Raw genomic sequence first — 24407 nt, 5'->3', positions numbered from 1 at the left:
GGCATTCCCATCGCTGGAAGTTTTTAAAAACAGGTTGGACAAACATGTCAGGGATTGTCTAGGTTTACTTGATCCTGCCACAGCACAGGGGGTTGTACTTCTAGAGGTCCCTTCTGGCTATACATTTCTATGATAATAAGATTTAAAAATAAAATGTGTCCCATCTGTTAAACTATACCCTGTAACACAACCCTGCCTTTCACAAGGGCTCAGGGTCTTTTCTCTCCACTGCAGAATCCTGATTATCCCACTCCCCTCACTCACTCTTTGCTAATAAGGAGTGAGAAGAAATGAGCTTTTCAAGCATGTGTCATTAACTACCATACTGTAGAACCTCAGTTATGGAACACCTTAGGAATAGAGATTGCTGGTGGTTCTGAAACGGTTTCCACAGTATGCATCCGATGAAGTGAGCTGTAGCTCACGAAAACTTATGCTCAAATAAATTGGTTAGTCTCTAAGGTGCCACAAGTACTCCTTTTCTTTTTGCGAATACAGACTAACATGACTGTTACTCTGAAACCTGAAATGTTAGTAACTCTGAACAAAACATTACGGTGGTTCTTTCAGAAGTTTACAAGTGAACATTGATTTAATATATCTTTGAAGCTTTACTATGCAGAAGAAAAAAGCTACTTTCCCTTTATTTTTTAGTAGTTTACATTTAACCCAGTACTGGGGAGGTTTGTGCCTCTGCTACTGCCTGAGGGTGTATGTTGAGTTCCAAATGAAGCATGTGGTTGATTGTCAGCTCATAACTCAGACGTTCTACTGTACTTATAACCCCCACATTTCCATCACAACAGGATGCAAGCACCTTTCAAGATTTAAAAAAAAAAATCCAAAACCAAAACTTCGCACAACATCCCTGTGCACTAGGCACTGCTAGCTCCATTTTACAATGGGGGAAACTAACCCCCAGAGAAATGAACTGACTTAAGTAAGGTTACACCAGGAGTCTACAGCAGAGCTGAATCAAAGCGTCCCCAGGCCTCGTCTCATGCCTTCACCACACGCTTAGGCTGCCCCTTCCCCTACCGTGGTTCAATACCAGGCCCTATTGCTTGGGGGGCGGAACAACAACGATCTTCATCCCAACGAGGCAGCGAGCATCCTCCCTCTCTGAGATTCCACCTCAGAGCCTGCTGCTGGGCAAGGGGCTCAAAGACCCCCCCAGCGACCGGCTGCCTCCCCCAAGGCTCATCCCTGCTCCGGCTGCTGAGGGTAGCTGGGGGCCTGCCCTGCTCCGAGCACTGACCCGCCGGCGCCGGATGGGGCCCAGCTTCTCCCCCGCCCCCGCCATAAGCCGGTTTAACTCGCCAGCTGCAGGCCGCCGCCTAGAGGCCTGTCCCCCTGGCCCGGGTTTTCCCCTGGCGGGGTCCGACCACCATGAGTGGGGCGTCTGGCCCGGGCCAGGCCGGTTACCTGCTGGCTGTGGGGAATGAGCGCCGCCATCTTCCTCCCACTGACTGACTGCGGCGGGGCGGGGGGAAGGCGGAGCGAGCGCCGCCGAAGGGAGGGGGAAGGGATCAGCAGGCACCGCAGGGAACTGGCCGGGCCTGTTCTTGCTTCAGCAGGGGGCTGAGGGCACGTGTGGCTGGACTCACTGTGCGGTGAGGGGACTAGGAGGTCCCGCTACGATGCTGTGCAACTTCGTAACAATGAGACCGTAGCTGCTTTTAACTGTGGGTGTCAAAACATTTTACAGAATCCCCCTTTGTACAGACCATTGGGGAACAGGCTTGCCCAAGGTCAGTTGCAGAGCCAAGCGTAACAGGCAGGAATCCTGATTTCCAGTTTCCACTTTCAGTCCCCAGAGAATGTATTTACTCCATGGAATATACTAGGACAGAGTTAAGCTTAACTAAATAAACAGGTGTTTGTTCTAACAGTAAATTGGCATGTTTGTTAAAATATATTTCCACTGATAACATGAAATTCACACCCAAGGCACTTTTCAAAAATATGTTAGGGTAGGTTAAGCCTCCTTATACTTCTAAATTTTAGCTTAATCAGGTTCTACTAATCACATAAAACTGTGGCATTAGTAACTGTTTGTTCATATATTAACTGATGATTTTTTTAATTCAAGGGTTTTTATGTACTAGAGATTCCTTTCTGTCAGCTCTTTCTTCTCCAGTCACTTTTAAACACCTTAAACCTTTAAAAGGCAATGTAGTCTAATGTACAGAACAGGTGACTGGGTGTTATGACTCCTTACTCTGGGAGAGACTCCAGCATTTGTGGCTGAAGACACTTGTCACTATTCAAAGTATAGTAAAACAAGTTAATGGTCACTACAGAAACTTCTGGTTTTCTGGTTGTGTCAGCAACATACTGCAGGCAAAAAAAAAAAAAAAAAAAAACCCCACAAAAGAGACAGCCAAACATCCTTGGGTTATTTTATCTCTATCTGTCTCTCTAAAAGAACATTAAGATTGCATCTACTCCCGCCTAGCAACTTGTCGAAGTGCTGCTGTCTCATTCCCATGATTGTCTCCTTGCCTAGCCAGTCCCCATGTCCATTCCTCAGTCACCTCATCATAGTCCCTTGGCCAGCTAGACCTAGTCCCCTACTCTGCTCTCCTTATCGAAATCAGTCATCCCCCACACCCCGCTTCTCAATCCTAGTCTTCTTGCTCAGCCAGATCATCTTCTATCACTAGGCTCCACATCTGATCTGTCTTCCCGCAACCCACTCTCACTCCCATGCTTCTTTGCTGGTTCCAGGTTCAATCTGTCTGCATTCCTTCCCCATTGGTTCCCAGGTTCATTGCCTCACCAGTCCCCCTTCAAGCTCCTTGTCCAAATCTACCATCCTCTGTTATTTTCTGTACCTCCCATCAGTCCAGTACTGCTCTTGTCACTTCTGTATTAGAACCAGGCAACTTTCTCCTTCATGGTGCTTGGGCACAAGCAGGTGGAGCATTGAGTAAACAGAAGAGAATCTCTCTGTTCCTGTGTCATAGCAGCCTACAAAGTCAGGAGCAGCAATTATAGAAGTCCTGCTCAACCCTGGGCTGGAGCATGCTCAATAGTACTGGAATGTTTGGATAATAAGTCTCTACTGAGTAAGTCAAAGATTTATAACTTGGCTACGTGTAGCTATTTTTTCCATAGAAACAGCAAAAGACAGATCCTGCTATGTTTGCCTGGTTATTGGGGTGTTTTCAGTAGGACGGTATAGGTTTAACTTGACAGGAGTCTGTCAAGAAAAACAAGCAGAGAGGAAAAGAATGGCTCAAGATACTATTCAGCTCTTATATAGAACTTTTCATCAATAGATTTCAAAGTACTTTATAAAGGTCAGTATTATTATCCCCATTTTACAAATGGGGAAAACTGAGGCACAGAGCAGTGACATGGCTTGCCGAAGGTTACTCAGAGGCTAGTAGCAGAGCCAAGAAGAGAATCCTGCTCTATACATGAAGCAATATTGCCTTTACTTAGTCACTCCTCAGCAAACACTTGAGGGCTGCTAAGAGACAATATCAAAACCACTGGCTCCGAGGACCCTGGCTTGATTGCTAGCTGAGCCTAACATTACTGGTTTTGACCAGAAGAGTCAAAGTCTAGAAATGCAGGAGAATAAAATGCCTATAACTGGGCTTAAAAGGGTCACTCTTCAGGAGAGGGTTGTTCAGGAGAGCTAGGACTGAGACAAAGGAACCACTTTGAAGAAGTTAAACCTGCCTACATTACCATCAGGCAATAGTAAGCCTTTAAGTTAGACAGATTTGCATGTAGACTTTTTGCTATTTTAAAACTCTTTTCTCCTAAAAGGTTTGTTCTTTCAACAAAATAAATACATTTTTTTGCTTTAAGAAAGGTGTTTCGTCATTGTATATCACTGGTCACAGACTCCAAAAGGGAAGAGCTGCAGGCTGAACTCAGTTGGACCTCCAGGGGAAGAACAGTACATACACAGGGTTCTATAGCCCAAGGCCTGGTCTAGGAGTAGAAGAATTGTGAAATTCCACACCCAGAAGACATGAGGCCTGGCATGTCCAAAGGTGCACATAGAGATACTACAAAGGGGCCAGGGAAGCAGCTAGCCCTATAACTATGACAAGCATAATTACTACGGAAGTACTTCAAGTCTTCTTTAAGCCTTTGTAAAATGTTATGTAGAAACATACAGCATTCCTGATCTGTGAAATATCTTTGAAAAAAGTAATTTCTGAAAAATCTTTTGTGATGGAGACAAGGTGGGTGAGGTAATATTTTTAATTGGACCAACTTCTGTTGGTGAGAGAGACAAGCTTTCAAGCTCTGTGTAAGCTTGAAAGCTTGTCTCTCTCACCAACAGAAGTTGGTCCAATTAAAAATATTGCCTCACCCCCCTTGACTCTCTAATATCCTGGGACCGACATGGCTACAACCCTGGATACAAATTTTGTGATGAAGGGAGAATTTAACAAACACAATTTGCAAGTATTTTACATTAATATTAATGAAAGTATCAAAACAGTTTAGCTCCAAAGAGGTTCGTTACAAGACTTTTCACTGCAGAGGAACATACTGTATGCCAACAGCATCAAGAGAAATATAATGGCCCTTCTTTTAGAGGTAATTTACCAAATCCTAACTCAAATACAAAATATGTAATTTAATATATTTTAGTAAGGTTTTTTTATTGAATTATTTCAATTCCATGTTCTATTTACAGGAAACATGTTTTCTTAATGTCTTCCTGTGCTAAAATATATATATTTAAATCTCATAAAAATGAATAGTTCTAGCAAAGTTTTATTAGAGGAAGTTTTAAATATTTTCAGTTAGTTATTAAGAAAACATCTGAATCTCTATACAACAAATTAGAGAAAAGCCAAACTTTAAATATTTCTTTGAAGTCTTTTAAAATAAGAATTAAAGCTCCTCCTTCTTCAGAGTTATCCTGTTTGATTTATCCTTTCCAGATTCTTTTGGCTTTTCTACCTTCTTGTTAAACCTTTCCTTAAAACGCTTTTCTTCTTTTGCCCTTTCCCTTTTCTTTTCTTCTTCAGTCTGTTTTATGTTCATTTTCTTTTCAGGGTCCTGAAGAAATAATGAAAAGGTCAGTTCACAGTAAATATCATTTTGGGTCCAGTTCTGCCAGCTCTCTGTGTACTGAATTTACACTGAAGTCAATAGGAGGGAGTTTGCCAATAGAGGAATTGCAAGGGCCTTTATTTAGAATTGGCATCTAAACTTACTTACAGAATCATCTTTCCAAACTACGCACATAGATTATACTTTAGCAGCAAATGGTTGTTGAACTATTGGTTGTCGTCTTAAAATGGAAGATCTGCTACAAGAATACAGGGGGTCAGATTCTGTCCCTGGCCCCTATACAGCCCTCCAGCAGCAACAGGGGCTTCAACAGCCAGAGGGAAAACTGTCCCCAGGGCAGAAGTTGCATAGGGCTGACATGCTCTATGCTGCCACCATAGCGGGCATGCTGGAAGCAGGAATAAATGTGTGGAGGAGTGACTGTAGTGTTCAGCATTATGGCTTTTCTAGGCTGCAGAGCAATCCATTTGCAGCCATAGGGAGGCTGATGTAAGGATGCGCTGGCCACGGGAGGTGGCAGAATCAGGACATTTATTCCAGAAATAACAAACCTTAAATTATTAATAACTTAGGGATAAAATCTGACCTCAGTACAACCCTATAAAAGTCAATGGGATTGCAGGAGTTTACATGAATAATCTAATTATTATTTTGTAATTATTGAATCATAGATTACATGCCTGGCACTATTCTAAAAAAAAATATCCAAGTAAGTTCCTTGGGGCTTTAAGCAACCTTTGTGGTCTCTTGACCCTAGGCTGCTCCAAGGGCCAGAGAGGCTCCTAGCAACAAACTATTGGTGTTACTTTATTGCAGCAATGCTGTCTTGATTATCTGCAGCACTATGTGCTCTGTGACCCTTTCCCCAGCATATTCACTTCACCAGGGCTTTTGAGGGGGTCCACAGGAGGCACCCTTATGGCTGTCTTCCACAGTGTCTGCAGCAGGGGAATCCTTGCCTTGACTAGATACAGAGATTTTTAGGACCCCTTTGTACTATTCCAGCCTTTTTACCTGCAAAAAGGGGCCTGGGTGGGAGGAAGAGCTCATTCATTACCTTTGTTTCACCCCAGGTGTCGTCTCCAAAGTCTTCTGCATATTGTTCATCATCTGTGATCAAGAAGTTATCAAAAATTGTTCCAGCTCTCACCTGCAATGGAAAACAAAATCACATTTTTATTTATGTTCCCTATTCATAATTTTAATTTCATTCCTTTTTATTGGTTGTTACTTAATCAGGATGATATTACTGAATATTTTCCTGTACTCAGGGCCCCCCATGTATTCCTCAAAGTCGCTGCAGAATTTGCTAAGGAATTCACCCTTGTTACAGAATCCAAAACCTTGTCTTCACTTGTTTAAACAAAATTTGTTGGTTTAGACAGCAATTCTATTTAGAGCTGGCAAGCGATTAAAAAAAATCAATCAAGATTAATCGCGACTAATCACGCTGTTAAACAACAATAGAATACCATTTATTTTAAATATTTTTGGATGTTTACATTTTCAAATATATTAATTTCAATTACAACACAGAATACAAAGTGTATAGTGCTCACTTTATACTTTTTTATTACAAATATTTGTACTGTAAAAAAACAAAATTAATTTACCTCATACAAGTACTGTAGTGCAATCTCTTTATCATGAAAGTTGAACTTACAAATGTAGAATTATGTACAAAAAAACTGCATTAAAAAGTAACACAATGTAAAACTTTAGAGCCTACAAGTCCATTCAGTCCTACTTCTTGATCAGCCAATCATTCAGACAAACAAGGTTGGTTACAATTTGCAGGACATAATACTGCTTGCTTGCTTGTTTATGTCACCTGAAAGTGAGAACAGGCGTTCACAAGGCACTGTTGTAGCTGGCGTTGCAAGATATTTACGTGCCAGATCTGCTAAAGATTCATATGTCCTTTCATGCTTCAACCACCTTTCCAGAGGACATGCTTCCATGCTGATGATGGGTTCTGCTTGATAATGATCCAAAGCAGTGCAGACTGACGCATGTTCATTTTCATCAAGTCAGATACCACCAGCAGAAGGTTCATTTTCTTTTTTGGTGGTTTGGGTTCTGTAGTTTCCCCATCAAAGTGTTCTCTTTTAAGACTTCTAAAAGCATATGCCACACCTCGTCCCTCTCAGATTTTGGACTGCACTTCAGATTCTTAAACCTTGGGTCAAGTACTGTAGCTATTTTTAGAAATCTCACATTGATACCTTCATTGCATTTTGTCAAATCTGCTGTGAAAGTGTTTTTAAAGCGATCATGTGCTGCGTCATCATCCAAGGCTGCTATAACATGAAATATATCCAGGATGTGGGTAAAACAGAGCAGGAGACATACAATTCCTCCCCCAAGGAGTACAGTCACAAATTTAATTTATCCATTTTTTTTAAAACAAGGATCATCAGCACGTCCTCTGGAATGGTGGCTGAAGCATGAAGGGGCATACGAATGTTTAGCATATCTGGCATGTAAATACCTTGCAATGCCAGCTACAAAAGTGCCATGCGAATGCCTGCTCTCACTTTCAGGTGACATGGTAAATAAGAAGCTGGCAGCAGTATCTCACGTCAATGTAAACAAACTTGTCTGTCTTAGTGATTGACAGAATAAGAAGTAGAACTGAGTGGACTTGTAGGATCTAAAGTTTTACACTGTTTTGTTTTTGAGTGCAGTTATGTAACCAAAAAAATCTGCATTTGTAAGTTACACTTTCATGATAAAGAGATTGCACTTCAGTACTTGTATGAGGTGAATTGCAAAATAGTTCATTTTGATTATCATTTTTACAGTGCATATATTTGTAATGAAAAATATAAAGTGAGCACTGTGCACTTTGTATTCTGTGTTGTAATTGAAAATAATATTGAAAATGTAGAAAAACATTCAAAAATATTTAATACATTTCAATTGGTATTCTAAGGTTATAAGTGTGATTAATTGTGATTAATTTGAGTTAATTGCATGAGTTAACTGTGATTGACAGCCCTAATTCTATTACTTGACTTGTCCACAATAGCTTAAGCCATGTTCAAGCATAGTTGTTAAAGTGGATTAATTATACCGTCTATGTAGAAGAGGTCCTCCTTGCTCCTGCCCTCCCCCTCTAGACTTTGCTTCTCAAATCTTTTGTATATGAATATCCTAATTTTCAAATGTACATTGCAAATAGAGCACCTGCAGCTTCTACTGTGTTCAGCGGGAATTGAGGTTGCTTAATACCTCTGAAAATCAGGGCAATAATTTATACACCTCACCTATCTTTGTTGTTTATCCTTCTCTTCTCCCTGCACTGTTTACATTAACTTTTTTTAAATGAATATAGTAATCAAAAAAAGCCTATATATTGTTTCTGCCTTGACATCTGTATAAAAAAGGTACTATATTCAATCAATTTTTTTTTAAAATCAGACAATCTACTTAGAAAAAGTTCTCATATACAAAAATGACTTGGCTGAGACGGTGCAGTCACTGAAATACATAGTATAGCTATATAAATAAACTCAATTATGTTAAAATGCTTCCACTTTGTCTTTCTCTTAATCAGTTTATAATACCAGATCTACAAGTTATTTTACTTATATAAAAATTAAATGAAGTGAATAAACAGCTGAGAAACAGAATGCTTAAAGTTAACTCAGACAAAAATGTTTTTAAGCAATGTCATGAACTGATAGCAAACTATCACTTTGATAGAGGTGAAAAAAAACACCCAGAAAATCAGAACAAGTACTTTGGATTGTGTAAGGCAAGAGGCTCAGTGATCAGTAGGAATTCCAATGGAAATTTTATTTCAGGGGTGGCTGAACTGCAGTTTGCGAGACCTATGTGGCTCTTTTACAGTTAGAGTGCAGCTTGCGGAGATCCACCCCTTCCTCTCCCCCTACCAGACAGGGTGGGGCAGAAGGGCCCTCAGGGCTTCTGTCTTGCTGTGGGGTGGTGGGGCTAGGAGCTTCTTCCCAATGGGGAGGGGCGTCTCAGGGCTTCAGCCCTGTGGGAGATGCCTGCCAGGGCTTAAGACCCCACTCCCCAAAGGGCTAAAGCCCTTAGGCCCACCACCCCACTGCAGGGCAGAAGCCCCGAGTCCTGGTAAACACATCCGATTCTCGAACTTCTGAAGATTATCGTATGCAGCTCAGAGGGTCAGTAAGTTTGGCCACCCCTGTTGTATTTAAAAGAATGGAGCTCTTGAATAAAATATTGAACTGTTTTTAACAAAAATATTCTGATTTCTTTTACCACTATCTATAGGTTTAAAAGACATTTGTGACCAACTATGCTCCCAGGCTAAAACCAAGTTATAAATCCTCAAAATTAGTTTTAATACAAAAAACTTAATAAAACTTTTGCTTTGTGAATGTGTAAACACATACTTCATAAGTGTTTATAAAATTATAAATTGAGAAGAACAGTTTATGTCCCTCATTTGTTAGTACATCTGGAGATAATTATGATTCAAACAAATGGCTAAAAATACCTATTGAAATGAGGGCATGTTGAAAATATAGGCATGATCTAACTCCCAACTCACTAGATGATGTGTATATGCAAGGGCAGAACATACTGTTGCATAGTTAAGGATAGGAAGCTCTTTCATTTCCAGTTTCTGTAATAATTAAAAACAACTCACCTGCCAAAGGTCTAGTCCAATGATGCTAATGTTTTCATAGCTATAGATATTGAAGTCTGGTGAGTAGTTTGGGTTTTCAATCTGTGGACAGGGCCAAACTCCTTTATAATTTGGGTTATCAATCTTCCTTGGTTTCCATTCACCCTGTAACAAACCACATGTTCTGAATACTATCACCAAAAGAATAGTCAACTGGAACATGTTATGCATAAATAGAATGATTTATACTCTGTATAATGGATTCTTGATCAGAGGAGGTTGCCATTCTCCATTTGTTGCATTATCCCAATCTTCAGGTTTCTCAGCAGTAGTATCCAGAATGTATTCAGGTTCATCCCAATCCTTTAAAAATATCCAGAAGATAAAGGAAGTAAAATTATCTGGGCTTTATATTCGTACCATGAGGCAAGATGCCATATTGGTTCCCCAACCAATTCAGCTGTGAAAGATTTTTTTTATCATATAATTTTAATAAACAGATCTTTTCAGGAAAAGGAAACCCTCACATACTGACCAATTCAGTAAATATCGAGGTGCTCTTTGCATAATCTGGACAGAAAGGGAAAACTAGAAAATGAATATTAAAATTTATATTTAGAACCTTGATTTATTGTTAAAGCTTGGGGTGGCCTAGTGTAGTGTTAGGCAATGCCAAATCAGAGATTTGGCTTCAATCTCTTGTCCTGGTCATTTGTGTCCTGAATTGTCAGAAGTTGGGCTTGCTGGAAGGGGCTTTTGATTAAATCCTAACCTCATTATGCATGTTTACCCAATCAGAACCTATGAAGATTGCTCATATAAGCAGGCTAACAGAGGGTTAATTGTTTGGGGCTGTAATTAACATGATAAGGCAACTCACTGTAGGTCTAATCCAAAACACATTAAAGGCAATCTGATCCTCTCCTCATATAAGCAACCCTCATCATCTTGTCATGTAATTTTTCAAATGACAAGAAAATTTCAGTTACTAACATAGTGTATATATCTAAGGAATGGATGGGGCACTTTCTGTTAGCCTTGATAACAGGCCAACTTTGGTACAGAGATGTGCAGCAGTGGAGCTGGGTATCTCCAAATTTAGGGTCCTTGCAAAGCACTTCTGAGTTAAATAATCGTATTTTCATGACATGCAGCTGCTATGCACAGAGAACACCTTGGCCCAGAGAAGTTTCTCCAGGTTCAATTTCACTGTGTACTGGAAGTAGCTCTACCTGATGATATGAACAGTAGTAACAAATCTGTGTTCAATTATAATGAAATAATTAGATATTTCTGACATTTATGTGCTTCCTCAAAAATGCAGGACAGAGGAATATTCAGGAAAAAGAAACCACCTCAGGCTTGACATCATTGGGATCAGCAATTTGGGGTACATCATCCCAATCCTTGGGTTTCTTTGCTGTAGGATCATTTATTTTCCTTGGTGGCAAGAAATCCCAATCATCTTCTAAGGTGCCTGATTCAATTATTTCATTATCAATTTTTACTTCATAAGTCTGATCTGGTCTTAAAATCAGTGTATACAAATGAGTGAATCCATCAACCTATAAATTTTAAAGAAAGGAAGTTAAATGTTTTCTGCGCCATTTAGAAGTATCACTAAAACATGTAGGTTTTAGAACCAGTTTTGCATCAGAATCACACTACTGCAGAAAATCCATTATAAACAGGCTCAAACAAAAAAAACTCGCAAGGACTTTTATACTGGCTAAACATGAAAAGTTATTTATACAAAAAGCAATCTACTTTGCCAGCAATCTTGTATGTTTCCTCTGCTATTTTTGAACATATATATGTTTGAATAACAGCTTTCTCCCTTTTTAGCCATTTTCTCATGCTTAGACTTGCAGTAAAGACATAACACTTTGTGAATGGCATCTTAAATCTTGCCTTTGAAATGCCTGTCATAAATTTGGCATTAAGAGTTGTTTGCAGGATTATGCAAGATAAAAAAGTTTAAGTCAAATATGTCTGATCATTTTGAAAAAGCAGCAAGAGAAAAAAGGTAACTGAGTCTACATTTTAAATGTGAAACATCTGAACTTTTTCCCCTTTGTGAAAGTCTCTGTCTTGACTCTAAACTAAATGGCATGAAGGGGCAGGAGGGAAAGCTTTGAACTGTTACTGGCTTACTCTTCTGTGTGGCAGTCAGAGCAGCATTGATGGAGTCCAAAGTAAGCACTGTCTATCCCGGCTTGGCCATAGGAAGAGTTATAATATAGAGAGCATAAGATGGATAGTGATGGAAAGGGTATATAAAACAACCACAATCCAAAAATACCTTACTAATTTATGACAGGTTTCAGAGTAACAGCCGTGTTAGTCTGTATTCGCAAAAAGAAAAGGAGTACTTGTGGCACCTTAGAGACTAACCAATTTATTTGAGCATGAGCTTTCGTGAGCTACAGCTCACTTCATCGGATGCATACCGTGGAAACTGCAGCAGACTTTATATACACACAGAGAATATGAAACAAAACCTCCTCCCACCCCACTGTCCTGCTGGTAATAGCTTATCTAAAGTGATCATCAAGTTGGGCCATTTCCAGCACAAATCCAGGTTTTCTCACCCTCCACCCCCCCACACAAATTCACTCTCCTGCTGGTGATAGCCCATCCAAAGTGACAACTCCCTACAATGTGCATGGTAATCAAGGTGGGCCATTTCCAGCACAAATCCAGGCTCTCTCACCCCCCCCCCCTTTCCCAGGGGGACACACACACACACACACACACAAACTCACTCTCCTGCTGGCAATAGCTCATCCAAACTGACCACTCTCCAAGTTTAAATCCAAGTATAACCAGAACGTCTGGGGGGGAGGGGGTAGGAAAAAACAAGGGGAAATAGGCTACCTTGCATAATGACTTAGCCACTCCCAGTCTCTATTTAAGCCTAAATTAAGAGTATCCAATTTGCAAATGAATTCCAATTTCCACGGTATGCATCCGATGAAGTGAGCTGTAGCTCACGAAAGCTCATGCTCAAATAAATTGGTTAGTCTCTAAGGTGCCACAAGTACTCCTTTTCTTTTTACTAATTTATATCCCAGACAAAGACAAAGATGTACTTTCAACTTTAACTCTTATCAGTAAGTTAAGGGTGAAAAACATTACAGGGATGTTGTAACTATACCAAAAGAAAGCATTACAAATCCAGGAAATTCAGTTAAGGTTACACTTAGAAATTCAAACGTTAAACTAAGAAATGCACAATATAAGGTTCTAAAGCAACCTGAAGTCTGCCCTGTAGTGATGCCATGTGATAACCATACAACAAGAGTAAATCATTTTAATGTTTGTAGTCCAAAATTAGATTAAATTAATTTTTTTTAAGACTTTAGATTTTTTTTCCCCCCAATATAAAAGTCAGTGGTTCTCAATCTTTCCAGACTACTGTACCCCTTTCAGGAGTCTGATTTGTCCTGCATACCCCAAGTTTCACCTCACTTAAAAGCTACAGGGGGCCATGCGAAGCTAAAATACATGCTTCAGCCTCCGCTGGGGCTTGGGTTGAAGAATATAATTTAGCTTTGCAGGGCTGCCTGTGGCATTGTCCTGCACTTGCAACCCCCCTAAGCCCCATCCTATGACACTGCTGGGGAGGGGGGTCACAATCCCCCAGGTTGCGAAACATTGATCTAGATGAGTTGGTGTACCCCTTGGAAGACCTCTGTGTACTCCCAGGGGTAAGCTCACCTGTCATAAATATAAAGGGAAGGGTAAACACCTTTAAAATCCCTCCTGGCCAGAGGAAAAATCCTTTCGCCTGTAAAGGGTTAAGAAGCTAGGGTAACCTCGCTGGCACCTGACCAAAATGACCAATGAGGAGACAAGATCCTTTCAAAAGCTGGAAGGGGGAAGAAACAAAGGCTCTCTCTGTCTGTGTGATGCTTTTGCGGGTTCAGAACAGGAATGGAGTCTTAGAACTTAGTAAGTAATCTAGCGAGATATGCGTTAGAGAGAACAGGAATCTACATTCCATTCAGCACAGCTTATTTTCTCAGTCATTTAAAGAAAACAGAATCTAACGCATATCTTTTGAAAGGATCTTGTCTCCTCATTGGTCATTGTGGTCAGGTGCCAGCGAGGTTATCCTAGCTTCTTAACCCTTTACAGGCTAAAGGGTTTTTCCTCTGGCCAGGAGGGATTTTAAAGGTGTTTACCCTTCCCTTTATATTCATGACAGCACACCTGGTTGAGACCCACTGATATAAGTGATGTAAGCTTGGAGGAGCATATGCTGTATTTTTCAAACACAAGAATGAGGTTGAAGCCCTGCTTTAAATGCAAAATGGAACTCAAACTTAACTAAAGGAGTACCTGTGGCACCTTAGAGACTAACCAATTAATTTGAGCATAAGCTTTCGTGAGCTACAGCTGTAGCTCACGAAAGCTTATGCTCAAATTAATTGGTTAGTCTCTAAGGTGCCACAAGTACTCCTTTTCTTTTTGCGAATACAGACTAACACGGCTGTTACTCTGAAACTTAACTACTGAGTTGTAACTAGTGCCTCCATAATGTGTTTAATATGACAGATCTTTAAATTATTATTTAGTGAGAGTGCCTCTTTAAAGTTATCTAAATGCAGCTATTAGGTGAATTTTAACATAACTAATTTCAGGAATTTCAACAATCTTTAAAACTTTTATATTCTAGCATTTACCTTGCATCGGATTCGTTTCTTCATTGGATAAGGTTTACTCTTATAATTTAAAATAACATGGACTTTCTTTGTTTCAGATCCACAAATATCTGGTCCTACAAAAAATTTCATACTGTCTATTCTTAACTTCTTTATACATACACAGTTTGCTTATCTCATGGTTTTTTTGTTTTTTTTTTTTTTAATGCCAGTAGACAGCCCTCAATTCCACATGCCGCTGGATGGATTCCCATTTTTGCTTGTATTGCTTCTCTTCCAATCTCTAGACCTGCCTCAAAATTATATTCTGATTTTACTAACCAAACACTGTTTTAGGGTTTGATTCTCCTGCAGTCCTAATACAGGCAAAAAATCATATAGAAATCCACTACCAACTGCAGTTACCCATGGCCTATATCATAATACATATTTATAGAACTATCTGTGTGACAGACTGGCTATTCATCTGATAAGTCTTTGGACTAAAGCTTACTCTGAGATACACAAGTCCAATTCCCAATTAATGGGAGTTACATGTGAATATATGAGGTGTAGCGGGATGGTCACCCGCTCCTGCCCTGAAGGGCTTGAAATCAGCCCTGGGAGAGGGCTTAGGCTGTAAGCTGGCTGCTGCTAGGGAAAGCAGCAAGCCTCAGCTGATTGGGGAAACAGCCACAGCTATGGCCGTGCCCCAATCAGGGACCAGCCGGCCTTTATAAGAGGGCAGTGGGCCAGGAGGCCACAGTCTGTCTGTCTGTTGAGAGGGAAGGGCCTGACTGCTGGGAGCTGAGCAGGGTACCTAAAGTGGAGCAGGGCTAGGGAAATGCCAGAGGAACTGGAGAGCTCTGGCCCGAGAAACCCCCAGGCTGCAGGCCTTGATGAAGGCTTAGGAAAAGGGTACTGGGGTTTCAGAGGGCAGCCCAAGGGTAGGCCGAAGCAGCAGCTCTAGCCCCTCCTTGCCGATGATGAGTGGCAAGTATACTGCAGTCTGCCCCAGGGAGCAGGGGCTAGATGGTGACTGACAGTAGCAAAGACTGAGGTGAGGTGGGGATAGAGAGTGGGGATTCCCCGGGGGGGGGGGGCCCAGATCTGTGGAGGTACTGCCAGGGGGCAGCATCCCGGTGTGGAAGGGGCACCGGGGTCCAGGAGGGACTTGGGGCCTAGTGGCAAGTGGGACACCAACCTGCAGAGGGCACTCCGGAGGCTGGAAACGCTAATTCCCTGGACAACCAGCAGGAGGTGCCGCAGGGGTGAATCCCGCCCTGTCACATGAGGGCAAATTTTGGACCATCATTGGGATTACCAAAAGCCCTATGACTGAAATAATCTTACTGGACATTTGGTTTAATTCTAAAAACACTCATTTGTGTCCCTTAATCAGTTAAGAATGTTAAATCATTTCTAATTTCAATTTGTATTTTGACAATTTATGCTTAAAAATATCTGAACCACAGAGGTGCTGAATTGCTGACCAGTCACAGGATTTTAATCTTATTAGGGAAGTCTTGTATTAAATCTTTTGCTGTACCAGTTCTAGATCTGTCTTTGAAGAACTGTGCAGCTATTGTGACAATATTTTAGCAATGCACATGTAACTAAACTCACCAAACATAATGTAATACTGTGAATCTCCACTCATATTTTTCTGATCCAAGTTTGAAGAAAAGATCTTAACATATCCACCACCACAATCTATCTTCTGCTCATGTTTTACTGTGTACTGAATGACCAGAGATCTTCCTTTATTGCTAAACGGTTTAAATCGTGATGAAATGGCATAAAATTTAGAATTTTCACTAGTTTGCAGACCTATAAAGACATTAATATTTGCATATGGTAACACAATACTTATGTTTTGTTTTCATCTGCTATTAATAAAATCATAAGTTTTAATTACATTAGAATAAGAATACAGGACCTCTCTTAAGGCAAATAAATTAACATTGATTTAAAAAAAAATCTATCAACTGGATGTTTGCAAAAAACTCATGGATTCAGCTTTCTTCATTTAAATTGAATGTAGGGGACAAGTCCTCCTGTCATTTACACTGTTATACATTTAGAGTAATTCTGTGGCACTAAACTTACTTTGGCTTTACAACAGTGTAATCAACAGTAGAATTTAGCCTTATCATATTCCTCACCAAACTAATGCTAGACGTACTAAAATCAGCCAATTTTAAACATTGACAAAACATCACATGCAAAAAAATGACTTAACCAGACAGTTTTAAATGAAATCACAAAAAACAGTTAGCACTTAATATATGTGAATTAATAATTTGTGTAAAAAAACAAACAGCAAAACATGTTTTTAATTTGTATCATAAGTGATCCATAAACATGAGGAAATCTGTGAGGGGGGTAAACAAATGGGGGGAGAAGGGTGATCCAGTGGACATAGTGTACTTGGACTTTCAGAAAGCCATTGACAAGGTCCCTCCCTCACCAAAGGCTCTTAAGCAAACTAAAAAAAGAAAAGGAGGACTTGTGGCACCTTAGAGACTAACAAATTTATTTGAGCATAAGCTTTCGTGAGCTACAGCTCACTTCATCAGATGCATTCAGTGGAAAAAGCAAACTAAGTAGTCATGAGATAAGAGGGAAGGTTCTCTCATTGAAAAGTGGTAAATAGCAGGGTCCCCCCCAGGGATCTGAACTGGGACCACTGCTGTTCAATGTATTCGTAAGTGATCTGGAGAAAGGGGCAAACAGTGAGGTGGCAAAATTTGCAGACGATACAAAATGACTCAAGAGTTAGGTCCAAAGCTGACTGTGAAGAATTAGAGAGGAATCTCACAAAACTGGTTGACTAGGCCACAAAATGGCAGATGAAATTCAATGTTGATAAATGGAAAGTAATGCACATGGAGAAAAAAATAATCCTAACTGTACAGTACATACAAAATGATGGGGTCTAAATTAGCTGTTACCACTGAAGAAAGAGAGATCATGGAATCATTGTGGATTGTTTGCTGACAATGGCTCAACATGCAGCGGCCGTTGAAAAAGCTAACTGACTATTAGGAACCATTAGAAAAGAGAGAGAAAATATCAATCTTAACACCACTAATATAGATATTAAAAAAAATTCATGGTATGCTTACACCTTGAATACTGTATGTGCAGTTTTGGTCACCCAATCTCAAAAAAGATATTTGAATTGGAAAAAGTAAAAGAATAGCAACAAAAATGCTTAGGGGTATGGAACAGCTTCCATATGAGGAGAGATTAAAAAAGACTGGGACTGTTTATCTTAGAAAAGAGATGACAAAGGAGGGATGTGATAGAGGTCTATAAAGTCACAAATGGTATGGAAAAAGTGAATAAGGAAGTGTTTACCCCTTCCCATAACACAAGAACCAGGGGTCACCCTATTAAATTAATAGGCAACAGGTTTAAAACAAACGAGGAAGTACTGCTTCACACAATGCAGAGTCAACCTGTGGAACTCAATGTCCGTGGATGTTGTGAAGGCCAAAACTATAACTGGGTTCAAAAAAGAATTAGGTAAATTCATGGAGGATAGGTACATTAATGGCAATTAGCCAAGATGATCAGGGATACAACACCATATTTTGGTGTTCCTAGGGTGACCAGATGTCCCAATTTTGGGGGGTTGCTTTTTTTTTTTTTAAATATAGGCGCTTATTACCCGCCCCACCTCCTATCCTGATTTTTTTTTTTACACTGGCTATCTGGTCACCCTAGGTGTTCCTAAACCTGTGACTGCCAGACAGAGGATGGATCATTCAATAAATTGTCCTGTTCATTCCCTCTGAAGCATCTGGCACCGTCCACTGTCAGAAAACATGATACTGGGCTAGGTGGACCCTTGTTCTGACCCAGTATGGCCATTCTTATGTTTTCCTTCTATGGTACCTATCTTAGATGTTTCTGTCATTCTAGTATGTAAGCACTTTATGGATTTCACGTAAGCCTTATAATGGCTTATATGCAACTCCTCAGTTTTATTTATGAGCTCTCTAAATGTGCTGAGAATGCACGTGGGTTTATATTACTTATTTTTATATATTTATATTACCAGAAGACCTACATACCCTAGTCATGGACCAGGACCCCATTGTGCTAGGTGCTATATAAACACAGAGCAAAAAAGATGGTCCATGCCCCAAAAAGCTTACAATCTAAATCTAAGAGGAGAGACAACAGATGGCCACAAACAGAGGAATACAAGGAGACAATATTGGTCAGCATGATAGGCAGTGGTATCGGCACACCAGCAGCCTAACCATTGTCAAGTTTTTTGTAGGCATCACTGGGTTGAGTTCAGGATCCTGACGCAGGGAAGAAAGATAAGCAGCAGGATACGGACCCTGGACTTCAGGAAAGCAGACTTCGACTCCCTCAGGGAACGGATGGCCAGGATCCCCTGGGGGACTAATACGAAGGGGAAAGGAGTCCAGGAGAGCTGGCTGTATTTCAAGGAATCCCTGTTGAGGTTACAGGGACAAACCATCCCGATGAGTCGAAAGAATAGTAAATATGGCAGGCGACCAGCTTGGCTTAATGGTGAAATCCTAGCAGATCTTAAACATAAAAAAGAAGCTTACAAGAAGTGGAAGGTTGGACATATGACCAGGGAAGAGTACAAAAATATTGCTCGGGCATGTAGGAATGATATCAGGAGGGCCAAATCGCACCTGGAGCTGCAGCTAGCAAGAGATGTCAAGAGTAACAAGAAGGGTTTCTTCAGGTATGCTGGCAACAAGAAGAAAGCCAAGGAAAGTGTGGGCCCCTTACTGAATGAGGGAGGCAACCTAGTGACAGAGGATGTGGAAAAAGCTAATGTACTCAATGCTTTTTTTGCCTCTGTCTTCACTAACAAGGTCAGCTCCCAGACTGCTGCGCTGGGCATCACAAAATGGGGAAGAGATGGCCAGCCCTCTGTGGAGATAGAGGTGGTTAGGGACTATTTAGAAAAGCTGGACGTGCACAAGTCCATGGGGCTGGACGAGTTGCATCCGAGAGTGCTGAAGGAATTGGCGGCTATGATTGCAGAGCCATTAGCCATTATCTTTGAAAACTCGTGGCGAACGGGGGAAGTCCCGGATGACTGGAAAAGGCTAATGTAGTGCCAATCTTTAAAAAAGGGAAGAAGGAGGATCCTGGGAACTACAGGCCAGTCAGCCTCACCTCAGTCCCTGGAAAAATCATGGAGCAGGTCCTCAAAGAATCAATCCTGAAGCACTTGCATGAGAGGAAAGTGATCAGGAACAGCCAGCATGGATTCACCAAGGGAAGGTCATGCCTGACTAATCTAATCGCCTTTTATGATGAGATTACTGGTTCTGTGGATGAAGGGAAAGCAGTGGATGTATTGTTTCTTGACTTTAGCAAAGCTTTTGACACGGTCTCCCACAGTATTCTTGTCAGCAAGTTAAGGAAGTATGGGCTGGATGAATGCACTATAAGGTGGGTAGAAAGCTGGCTAGATTGTCGGGCTCAACGGGTAGTGATCAATGGCTCCATGTCTAGTTGGCAGCCGGTGTCAAGTGGAGTGCCCCAGGGGTCGGTCCTGGGGCCGGTTTTGTTCAATATCTTCATAAATGATCTGGAGGATGGTGTAGATTGCACTCTCAGCAAATTTGCAGATGATACTAAACTGGGAGGAGTGGTAGATACGCTGGAGGGCAGGGATAGGATACAGAAGGACCTAGACAAATTGGAGGATTGGGCCAAAAGAAATCTGATGAGGTTCAATAAGGATAAGTGCAGGGTCCTGCACTTAGGACGGAAGAATCCAATGCACCGCTACAGATTAGGGGCCGAATGGCTAGGCAGCAGTTCTGCGGAAAAGGACCTAGGGGTGACAGTGGATGAGAAGCTGGATATGAGTCAGCAGTGTGCCCTTGTTGCCAAGAAGGCCAATGGCATTTTCGGATGTATAAGTAGGGGCATAGCGAGCAGATCGAGGGACGTGATCGTTCCCCTCTATTCGACATTGGTGAGGCCTCATCTGGAGTACTGTGTCCAGTTTTGGGCCCCACACTACAAGAAGGATGTGGATAAATTGGAGAGAGTCCAGCGAAGGGCAACAAAAATGATTAGGGGTCTAGAACACATGACTTATGAGGAGAGGCTGAGGGAGCTGGGATTGTTTAGTCTGCAGAAGAGAAGAATGAGGGGGGATTTGATAGCTGCTTTCAACTACCTGAAAGGGGGTTCCAAAGAGGATGGCTCTAGACTGTTCTCAATGGTAGCAGATGACAGAACGAGGAGTAATGGTCTCAAGTTGCAGTGGGGGAGGTTTAGATTGGATATTAGGAAAAACTTTTTCACTATGAGGGTGGTGAAACACTGGAATGCGTTACCTAGGGAGGTGGTAGAATCTCCTTCCTTAGAGGTTTTTAAGGTCAGGCTTGACAAAGCCCTGGCTGGGATGATTTAACTGGGAATTGGTCCTGCTTCGAGCAGGGGGTTGGACTAGATGACCTTCAGGGGTCCCTTCCAACCCTGATATTCTATGATTTGATCACAGCAAAGGAGAGTTTTGAGGAGGGTTTTTAAAGTGGATAATGAGGTGGCTTTGCAGATGTTTATACAAGTACTTCCCAAGCGTGAGGGGGAGCATGGGATAAAACCCCAATGTGCTTATTTAAAAATTTAACAAGTGGGTGATGAAGGCTGGCATCATGGGCCAATCAGAAGTGAGAGTCAACAGCTTGATAGTGAATGAGATGATAGGTAGAGCTGATACAGAATATACAGGGCCTGAAAAGTGAAAATAAGCAACTTATATTTGATGTGACTGAGATGGGGAGCCAGTGGAGGGTTGACATGATCAAAACAATGGGGTAAATAACATTATCTTTATTGCAGCTTTCTGAATGGAGATGAGCAGGGCAACACTGCATTTGTTAAGGAAATTGCAGTAAACAAGACGCAAGATGAGAGCTTAGACAAGAGTTTTAGCTGTGTGGATGTATCTTAGCTATATTATGCAGAAAAAAATCAGTAAGATTTAGCTTGGATGTGAAGACCTACAGAGAGATCCATACAGAAGATGATCTCCAGGCTAAGGGCCTGAGTGAGTGACAGACAGGATATTGTCACCATCCACAGTGATCAAGAAAGGAGATAGAAGGAATGGCATGGATGAAAGATTAGGAGCTTTGCTTTAGCCATGTTGAGCTTGATCTGATATCTAGACATCAACAAGGAAATGTCAGAGAAACAGATTGAGATTTTAGTTTGTACAGGAGATAAAGATGGAGTAGAGAAGTAGATCTGAGAGTCACCAGATGGAGTTGAATTTATGTTTGCAGATAAGATTACTCAAAGATCAGGTGTAGAGGGAGAAGTGAAGGAGACCAAGGGCAGAGCCCTCTGGAAACCCCGCATAAAGTTGGAAGGTGAATGAGGAGAATCATCTGAAGGACACAATGAATAGAGATTAGAGAGGTAGGAAGAGAACCAGGAGAAGACAGTCATGGAAGCCAAGGGAGGACAAGATTTCAAGAACAACATGTCAATTATTAACAATGTATGCAGTCCTAATAACACATTTTAAATGAAATGCACAAACCTTTATCTCTGACTGCATCTCCATAAAACTTTCCAGCTGTTAGTCTAAATTTCCCATAATTGGATTTATATTGAGAATTTATCCATCTGTCTTGCCATTTAACTGTTAAATGATAATTAAATATTAGTAATCTGATACCAATAGAAACATTTAGGCCACTAAATAAATTAAAACGACACAGACAAGGTCTCTCAAATTTTAAAACTTTTTGAAACATACTTTTATATACAAAAACTCCTCAGAAGTTTGAAAATGAAATCTGTTCCGTTACTCATTATTACCTTTTGTTATAGAGTAAATGAATCATAGAATTATAGGCCTGGAAGGGACCTCAGGTGGTCATCTAATCCAGTCCCCTGCACTCGTGGCAGAAGAGTAATGGACTGTTCACACTAACTTTTTTTTAAAGCATTTATTTCAGGGGAAGAAAGGTGAAACTACTTATAAAGAATTGAGTGAAATTTCTAAAGCAAAAAAAGTGGGGGCAAATCTTGATAGGCCCCAACTATCAAGGCATAAAAGTGTCTTCAGCAACTTCTCAAAGGGCCAGAAGTGACAGATCTGGTCTTCCAGTGAAGTGGATCTGAACTGAACAAAGCAGAACACGATGAGGTGTATTCAAGACAGGAGGCTGCTTAATAGGGTGGTGTGGAACACAAGTTTGCTGCCTCTAATCTGCAGCCAGTACATCCTGTACAATAACTGCTTCAGACTCAGTGTGCTGAGAAGGGCTGAACTAAGTTACCTATTTATCCAGGACCTCTCTGAGTCCCAGACTCTTCCCATATTCCCTAGGGATCACTCCTTTCTAAAAACTTCTCCCCAACCTGGGGTTCTCCGCTCACCCAGCAGGAATTGCACCCCCAACTCTCATGGCCTTAGAAATTCCTCAACCCTTTAATTAGGGTTGGCAGGTGTCCAGTTTTTGAGCGGAACGCCTGGTCAAAAAGGGACCCTGGCAGCTCTGGTCAGTACCGCTGACCAGGCCGCTAAAAGTCCAGTCAGCAGTGCAGCGGGGCTAAGGCAGGCTCCCTGCCTGCCCTGGCTCCACAGAGTTCCCGGAAGTGGCCGGCATGTCCCTGCAGCCCCTAGGTGAAGGGGCGATCATAGGCGCTGACTCTGTGGGTGCTCTGGGGCTGGAGCACCCACAGGGAAAAATTAGTGGGTGCTCTGCATCCTCCCCTGAGCGTGCTGCATCCCTGCTCCTCCACCTACATCCCAACGCTTACTGCGGCCAAACAGCTGTAGCAAGCTCTGGGAGGGAGGGGGAGGAGCGCAAACATGGCACGCTCAGGAGAGGAGGCGGGGAAGAGGTTGGGCCGGGGCAGAGATGGAATAGAAGTCAGCACTTATGGGGGCGATCAGGGAAGCTCCGTGCACTGCCCCCACCCTGCGTACTGGCTCCGCACCTCCCATTGGCTGGGAATCCCGGCCAATGGGAGCTGCAGGGGTGGCACCTACAGGCACGGGCAGCACACACCGTGCAGAGCCTCCCACTTGCCCCATGCCTAGGAATCAGACATGCCATCCGCTTCCGGGGGCAGCGCAGAGCCAGGGCAGGCAGGGAGCCTGCCTTAGCCCCGCTACTCCGCCGACTGGGAGGCACCTGAGGTAAGCACTGCGTGGCTGGAGCCCAAACCCCCACCCCACCCCACCCCTGGCCCAGATTGGAACCCCGTCCCCAAGCCCAGCCCTGAGCCCACTCCCACACACCAAACCCCTTGGCCCCAGCCCAGAGACCCCTTCTGCCCCCCTAATCCCTGGCTCCACACCAGAGTCTACACCCCCAGCCAGAGCCCTCATCCTCTCCTGCACCCCAACCCCCTGCCCCAGTCTGAAGCCCCCTCACGCACACCTAACCCCTCATTTCTAGCCCCACACCGGAGCCCTCACTCCCTCCCACACCAGCCCCAGCCCAGTGAAAGTGAGTGAGGATAGGGGAGAGTGGGTGATGGACAGGGGGAATGCAGTGAGGTGGAGGGTGGGGCCTCAGGGGTGAGGCAGGGCAAAGGTGTTCAGTTTTGTGTGATTAGAAAGTTGGCAACCCTACCCTTAATCGCTCTCGGAAATTCCCTTTCCCCTCAGGACTCGCATACCACAGTGAGCTGGGGGGCGTCAATGGGCACTTTCCCACTGCCCCTACCCCACCCAGGTTCATCTCCACCTATCAACCCAACCTCTTGGACACACTCCCCTTTCCTCAGAGGACTCCCCCAGGCTCGCCCCATCCTCTCGCCGATCTCCACCGGACTCCCTCCTGGGTCACCTCCATCCATAAACTGCTCCCGGAAATACACGACGGCGTGGGCAGCGCTGAGCGCTGCCCAGAAGAGCAGGGCGAGGCCCAAGGGCCCCATTTCTCGGCCGATCCCGCTTTCCCCCCGCAGGGAAGCCGTCTTCGCCCGAGCAGCCCGGGAACCACGGTAACCGAACCGAACGCCGTCGCCAGCTAATCTGCCGGTGCCCGTCCGCCCGACCTCCCTCGCGCCTCAGGCCGAAGTCACAGTTGATTAGTCCT

The 24407-nt window shown here is 42.5% G+C and overlaps 2 protein-coding genes across 6 annotated transcripts in view; both read right to left on the bottom strand.

Moving 5' to 3' along the window:
* EPS15L1 (epidermal growth factor receptor pathway substrate 15 like 1) overlaps positions 1 to 1455 on the bottom strand; it is an 80987-nt gene extending 79532 nt beyond the window's left edge. For all 5 annotated transcript variants that reach the window (XR_013344546.1, XM_077805384.1, XM_077805385.1 and 2 more), the window contains exon 1: positions 1426 to 1455. Coding sequence is in view for 4 of the 5 variants with exons in the window: in XM_077805384.1 (XP_077661510.1) it covers positions 1426 to 1455 (30 nt within the window). In the remaining variant the exon portion in view is untranslated. The remainder of the gene's footprint in view (positions 1 to 1425) is intronic.
* Positions 1456 to 4741: 3286 nt separating this feature from the next.
* Positions 4742 to 24246, bottom strand: CALR3 (calreticulin 3). The gene is made up of 9 exons (XM_077805507.1): positions 24156 to 24246; positions 21890 to 21991; positions 15946 to 16149; positions 14362 to 14456; positions 11029 to 11238; positions 9923 to 10036; positions 9695 to 9838; positions 6110 to 6202; positions 4742 to 5037 (listed from the first exon to the last, which is right to left on the bottom strand). Exons 1-9 carry the CDS (start codon positions 24244 to 24246, stop codon positions 4870 to 4872), a joined length of 1221 nt encoding a protein of 406 aa, XP_077661633.1. The 3' UTR covers positions 4742 to 4869.
* Positions 24247 to 24407: the final 161 nt, after the last annotated feature.

Source organism: Eretmochelys imbricata, chromosome 25 (genome assembly GCF_965152235.1).
Source record: "Eretmochelys imbricata isolate rEreImb1 chromosome 25, rEreImb1.hap1, whole genome shotgun sequence".
Lineage (NCBI taxonomy): Eukaryota > Metazoa > Chordata > Testudines > Cheloniidae > Eretmochelys > Eretmochelys imbricata.
This window is presented reverse-complemented; position numbering and strand designations above follow the sequence as displayed.

Excerpts from the sequence above, each read along its gene's own strand:
- CALR3 (XM_077805507.1), bottom strand. The coding sequence starts at position 24,246 with ATGGGGCCCTTGGGCCTCGCCCTGCTCTTCTGGGCAGCGCTCAGCGCT. Across the intron at positions 16,150-21,889 it reads AGATGCAGTCAGAGATAAAG|GTCTGCAAACTAGTGAAAAT; the intron begins GTTTGTGCATTT and ends ATGTCTTTATAG. Across the intron at positions 10,037-11,028 it reads CCAATGATGTCAAGCCTGAG|GATTGGGATGAACCTGAATA; the intron begins GTGGTTTCTTTT and ends ATATTTTTAAAG.